General features: G+C 49.8%; 1 protein-coding gene across 1 annotated transcript in view; it reads left to right on the top strand.

Moving 5' to 3' along the window:
• The first annotated feature begins 2122 nt into the window (after window positions 1–2122).
• The window catches only part of FEM1B (fem-1 homolog B), an 18001-nt gene continuing 13785 nt past the window's right edge, over window positions 2123–6338 (top strand). The window contains exon 1 of the mRNA XM_017513588.2: window positions 2123–3037. Coding sequence (XP_017369077.1) covers window positions 2790–3037 — 248 coding nt within the window. The 5' untranslated portion in view covers window positions 2123–2789. The remainder of the gene's footprint in view (window positions 3038–6338) is intronic.

Raw genomic sequence — 6338 nt, 5'->3', positions numbered from 1 at the left:
CTCCGCCTCCTGGGTTCAGGCAATTCTCCTGCCTCAGCCTCCTGAGTAGCTGGGATTACAGGCACGCGCCACCATGCCCAGCTAATGTTTTGTATTTTTAGTAGAGACGGCGTTTCACCATGTTGACCAGGATGGTCTCGATCTCTTGACCTCGTGATCCACCCGCCTCGGCCTCCCAAAGTGCTGGGATTATAGGCGTAAGCCACCGCGCCCGGCCTGAGGAGAGGGTTTTTCTAAAGAGCCAGGCCCTCCTCCAGGTCAGCTTGTGCCCAGGTAATCAAAGTGTGTTGGCAGGGGAGGGGGGGGTAGTAGAGAGATGGAAATAGAGATATAGAGGGATGGAGAGATAGAAAGGCAGAGAAGAGACAGATGGTAGATGAGGTGCGTGCTTGCTGTACAGAGCCAGAAAAGGAAGTCATCACGCATCTCAATGTGTCACTGCTAAGTCCTGAGAGACCAAAAAGCCTGGGTCTGCCTGCCAAACGTTGGATTTTCTTATGCCTCTGAAGCCCTCAAATAAACCAGCCAGCTTCCCCCACTTCTCTATTAGCTATTTCAGAGACACTACCAGGAGAATCTTATCTTCAACCCTTATTGCCAATGCTGTTTTTGTTTATGGTAAGGAGAAAAGTAACTCCAGTGTTTCTGTAGGGATCTGCAATAAATGGGTAAAGCTGAGCTGTAAAATGAAGGAGAGAATTTGAGAAGTGACCCAAACCTCCACCAATAGCTGCAAGTGAGGTGAAGCCTGTACCTCCTAGAATTGGAATGGTGGGATTCAAATAAAATAATGTATGTGAACTTGTTGAGCTGGGCCCTGTCCCTTGGAACCAAATAAATGCATTTGTTCCTTCTCTATGGTAAATTTTGTCCTTTGGGGAAGGGAGGAAGAGGGAGGAAGTCACTTTCATACTGAGCTTTTTGAGACTGTCCCAGCAGGTTCATCACCTGCCATCCACTCCTACCATCCTAATCCAAGGCCTTTCCTCCTGTCTACTCTCTTGCCTTCCAGAGTTTATTCTCTACACAGCAGCCAGAGTGATCCTTTAAAAAAACACAAATAGCATCTTGTCACTTCCTTCTTTAAAACCCTTCAAATGCCCCCAGCACAGAGTAGAATTAAACCCTCTGCTATGGGTTATTAGGCCCTGACTGTTGCATCCTCTGACTTCCTCTCCTGTCATTCTTCCCGTGGCCCACTCTGCTGCAGCCACCACTGATCTTTCTGTTCCCGAGCTCACCAGACCGTTCCCTCCTCAGGGCTTCTATATTAGCTGTCCCCCTTGCCTAGGATACCGTCTGTTCTTGTCACTTGTCATAGAGGTCTTGTCCGATCACCCAAATGAAATTAGTGCCCCATCCCTCTATTTCATTTGCTGCAGAGCAAACGGTAGTGATACTTAGTTCCACTGATCTCGTCCATCATTTGTTGACGTCTGTTCCATTACTCACTCCCTCGTGCTAAGCAGAACCTGGCACACAGTCGACCTCTAGTATTCGTGGGATAGATCATCGTTTCAAATCCTAACAACACTCTTTTGAGGTCTGTGAGAAAACGGAGGTTTTGCCGACTCAGGATGAGATTCCTGCTCTGTCTGAACTCGCTCTCCTTCCCAGGATAGCTCGCCCCTTCCCCCTAACGCAGCTCCCCTTCGCTCCCATCGTTCTCTCACCCGTGACCCCTTTCTCCGGGAGGGGCAGGGTGGACTTCCAGTCCCTGCTCAGAGCCTGCTGCTGTGGCTCTCACGCCTCCCACACTTCCGGGACCCAGAGGTGCCGCCCTTTCCCTGAAATGGACCCTCCGAGTACGCGCAGCCCCTTCCCTGACCCCCGCTCAGGGGCAGAAAGAGGTCCCGCACCGTCTTTGGTGAAATAGAGTGGTTCCCCCTAGCCCGCCGGCTTAGCGTCCTCACTCCGCCCCCGTCCCTGGCCGGAGACCCTCGGGGCCGTGCAGGGGCCAGGAGGAGGTTCCAGGCGTCAAGGGCATTGAGGACATCCAGGCCGAAGCCGGGGATGGGCCAAGTGCGCGCAGCAGAACCTTTCTTCACCGGGGCCGCGTTTGCCCGCCGGTCGGCTTAGGCGGAGACACCACACGCAGCGTCCCGCCCGCTCCCGCCCTCTTCTCCCGGCCCTGTTTGCGAAAGCTTTCCTCCCCGCCCAAGTTCCGGCTCCGCTCCTGCGGGAGCGTTCCGCACCGCCCCGGGGGGCCCCCACGCGAGGATGTCCGAAGCTGCTGGCGGCGTCCGGCACTTCTGAGCGCGGGGGACGAGAGCCTGGAGGTTTCCTCCAGCGGGGGACGGCGGAGAGCGGAAAGCGCAGGCGGAGGCCGTGTCAGGCCTCAGGCTGGGTAGGCCGGGTCGCGCGAGACGCGCCCATCTTTTCGCCAGCCGGGGTGCGCGTGGCCCTCTCGGGACCCCGCCGGCGACCCGTAGGCTCGGGCACGCGCCTGTCGCATCCCGCAGAAAGGAGGGGTCCGGCCTGAGGCCCGGGGCGGCGGCCGCTATGGAGATCCCCTCGGCCCAGGGCCGGCGCCTGGGACCTGGCGGGCGGCCCTGACCGCTCTCCTCCCTGCCCGGGCTGGGTCGCCGACGTGCCCGCCGCGGCACTCGGCCTCCTCCGCGCCTCCGCCTTCCCCGGGCCGCAGTGCTGCCTGGGCGCGGCGGCGGCGACGGCGCCCTGTTGAATGGGCTGTGAGGGCCCAGGTTTGAAGCGCTGGCGAACGCGGCCTCCGGGGGCGCACAGCAGCAGCAGCGGTGGCGACCAAACGGGTGTTGGAGTTGGCGGCGGCCATGGAGGGCCTGGCTGGCTATGTCTACAAAGCGGCCAGCGAGGGCAAGGTGCTGACTTTGGCCGCCTTGCTTCTCAACCGGTCTGAAAGCGACATCCGCTATCTGCTGGGCTATGTCAGCCAGCAGGGAGGGCAGCGCTCCACGCCCCTCATCATCGCAGCCCGCAATGGACACGCAAAGGTGGTACGCTTGCTGTTAGAACATTACCGGGTGCAGACTCAGCAGACTGGCACCGTCCGCTTCGACGGGTAGGTACATCCCAAGCCGGCGTCCCCTCCGACGCGCTGGGACTCATTAATTCACGGGCCCTCCCCTCCCTCACCCTCTCTGACCCTCTCTTCCTGCAGGTACTCACTTCTCCCCTTTTTGTACCTCCTGCCCCGCTAATGCCCCCTTGATCTTCCCCGGCTAGTACTCCATCCCACGTTTTGCTGCCGGTCCTCAACAGCCCCTACCCCTCATTTCCTCAGTGGGGAGATAACCACACCCTAGGCCTTGAGATCTACTAGTCTTCTCTGCTAGTCTTTGAACAAACCATTTGAAGGAGGTGGCTGCTTTTCTAGGTTTTACTTTTAATGGAATCGGTGTCATAACTGATCAGAAATTAAGGAGGTCAGCAGTTAACATTGAAGAACTCCGAAAGAGTTATTTGGGCATCCATTTTTACCCCCTTCAAGTGAGTGGTTCCATAAAACCGGCAGTGGGCTCCTGGGGCCTTAATGTCAAATGAAGCACCTAGAACGAGCAGCAGCTCCAGCCTCACGAGGGATTGTCACGCAGCCAGCCATCTCAAGGCATGATTCTGATTCCTCCACATTGCTGGGTGTAGATACATTGGCTACAAAAATGGCATTGGACCTGGTGTGGGAGATGATGACATTCTTAAATTACATCTTACCCTGTGATGTTGTGGGAAACTTGATCATTTACTGTTAGTCGAGGTGGGAAGTTTAAAAATGCACATTGTTATGCCTAAGATTTGCCCTTTGAGTTTAATTGTACGTATTTTTGGATGTTTGACCAGAATTGTCAGGTTTGACATTATCCTCTTTTCCGTGCTGGAGGATTATAACATGTTTCACAGATTACAACTGCATAATGATTTTGCTACATTTGTTTTGGTCGACTTGGGCTAGTACATAAGCGATTTTAGCTTTTTTTTTTTTTTTTTTTTTGATTAAAAACTGCTTGGCTAAAACTCGATTGAAAAAGCATTTCTTCTTTAAGATGACTAGGGATATGTTCAGTTTTGGCTGATTCTTTTTTAGGTTTAAACAATAAAAGCTTTTTATTTTAGATGAGTGGAAAATATTCATAGCGTTGCATCTTAATGAAATGGTAGTCTCTGGGTAGTGTCTTATATCTTGGGTATCACCATTATACACGTTAAGGAGATGTTTTTTTTCATGTTGACCAAAGATGGCAACCTGATTCATGTTTGTTTTTCCTTACTGGCTTCCGTGTCCTCTCTGTAACTCCTTGCATTCCCATACCTACAGGAGTGAAACACAATGACCTCTGAACCTCCAGTACCGTTCCGGCTGTATAGGCACACGCAGTCGTTGAGATGAATTTCTGTAATAACAGCTGCTTGGGAATACTGCTGCTGAGGCAATGTGCATAGGGAGAATAGTGGGGTGAGAAAAGAGTTTTCTAGAGAATTTAGAAAGGGTTTGCTTATTACCATCTTTCTCAGTCGTCAAAGAGGTGTTTTGAGATGGCAATTAAAAGAACTTGAAATGACTAGAAATGTAGCATTGAGCCTGTGTGGTGGCTTATCTTGCCCAGTGTTCTGTATGGCCAGAGAAATTAAGTAAGTTCGGTAAGTAAACATTTATTGAACACCTACTGTGTGTTAGGTTCTGTGGTAGGGATTGGATATGCAGAGATGAGTAACACACTTTTCTGTCGTGGAGGATGACAGCCTGGGTGGGTGAGAGAAAGAGTATAACTGAATATTCACAGATGCCATGCCATTTAGGGTTGTAGAAATCTTTTGGATTACTGAGGGAAAACAGGGAAAGGAAGTGCTCAGTTTTATGGTGGGGGGGGCGCGAGAATCTGGAAAGGCTTCACAGAGGAGGTGATGTTGGAGCTGTGTTTTAAAGAATAGTAGGATGTGAAGGGGAGGGGCAGCAGCATGGTGCTCTTGCAGTGACTGGTGTTTCAGTGCTGTTGCAAGAAGGGATTCAAGTTGGAGCAATGAAGAAAGAGATTGTGGGAGACTGGAGAGAGCTGGAGACCGGATTTTGATGATCCCTGAATAAAGTACTGAGAGTGAGACTGGTGAAACTGCAATCTCAAATGTTTCTCTCATTTATGATTTCATCTCCTTGATTCTATATATCAATTTAGCTTATGGATTATTACAATTATGAATTTATTAGCTGCTATGTAAAAATAGTTTCATCTTTATTAAATGCTTATGATGGGCCTAGCCTGTGTCATGTTCTGGAGGAAATGTAAGGTACAGGAAATTTAAGGTTTCTACTTTTGAGAAGCTTACAAATTAATTAATAAAAGAGGTATTGATGTTTCTAGTCACCTCTCTGCCCATTCACACCCTCTGTGAGATTATTTTACAGTTTAGCCAAGTCATTTTAGCATTTTAGAATGAAAAAAGTGTGTGATGATTTCACTTTGCATTTATTTCAGACATTGTGAAAATGTTAGCCTGAGCACTTTAACAGTGGAAAGCTCACTTGACTCTTGGGGGTCGACCTTTGAAAAATACATATCCAGCCCCCCTGCCCCCATTGGCACTTGAGACCCATGGCCAGGTGGGGATTAAAAGGTTCTCTGTGTGTTTTGAAGTAGATTAGTGTTTCTAATTTTTAGTCAGTCACATGCTTATCTTCACCATTTTTGGCCAAATTGTTCACTAACTATCCTGCTGTTTACTTAATATCTTTCTTTAAATTTTCTGTTATTTGCTTTATCTTTGTCTTTAGAATGTTTTACTTCTTAGCTTCATCCTGTGTAATAGTTTCTGTGTAATTATGGGTTTGATGTGTTTTCTGTGTGTGTGTGTGTGAGAGAGACAGACATTAAAATAAATATTACAAAAAGTTTTGAAAAGTCTGTATTCTACCTAAAAACTTCGGTAATGCCTTAGGAAACTAAAGTGGATTCATGATAGAGCCTCAAGGGGAAAGGGACCACCCACCTAGATTAAGCCGTTGATATTTGAGTTCTTATTCACGTTTTCAGGAGTAACATTTGAGATGATTTTATTGTGGCTTAACATGTGAACACCATGCTGATATACATGAGTGGACAAGAAGAAAAGTCACATGAGTAGGAATGAAAGAAGTTCCCTTTTGGGCGCGGTGGCGCACGCCTGTAATCCCAGCACTTTGGGAGGCCGAGGCGGGTGGATCACAAGGTCAAGAGATCGAGACCATCCTGGTCAACGCGGTGACGGTGAAACCCCGTCTCTACTAAAAATACAAAAAATTAGCTGGGCATGGTGGCGCGTGCCTGTAATCCCAGCTACTCAGGAGGCTGAGGCAGGAGAATTACCCTGAACCTAGGAGGCGGAGGTTGCGG

This window comes from Cebus imitator, unplaced genomic scaffold, assembly GCF_001604975.1.
Source record: "Cebus imitator isolate Cc_AM_T3 unplaced genomic scaffold, Cebus_imitator-1.0 Scaffold496, whole genome shotgun sequence".
Taxonomy (NCBI): domain Eukaryota; kingdom Metazoa; phylum Chordata; class Mammalia; order Primates; family Cebidae; genus Cebus; species Cebus imitator.
The sequence above is the reverse complement of the archived record's forward strand: the minus strand, read 5'-3'. Positions and strand labels throughout refer to the sequence as shown.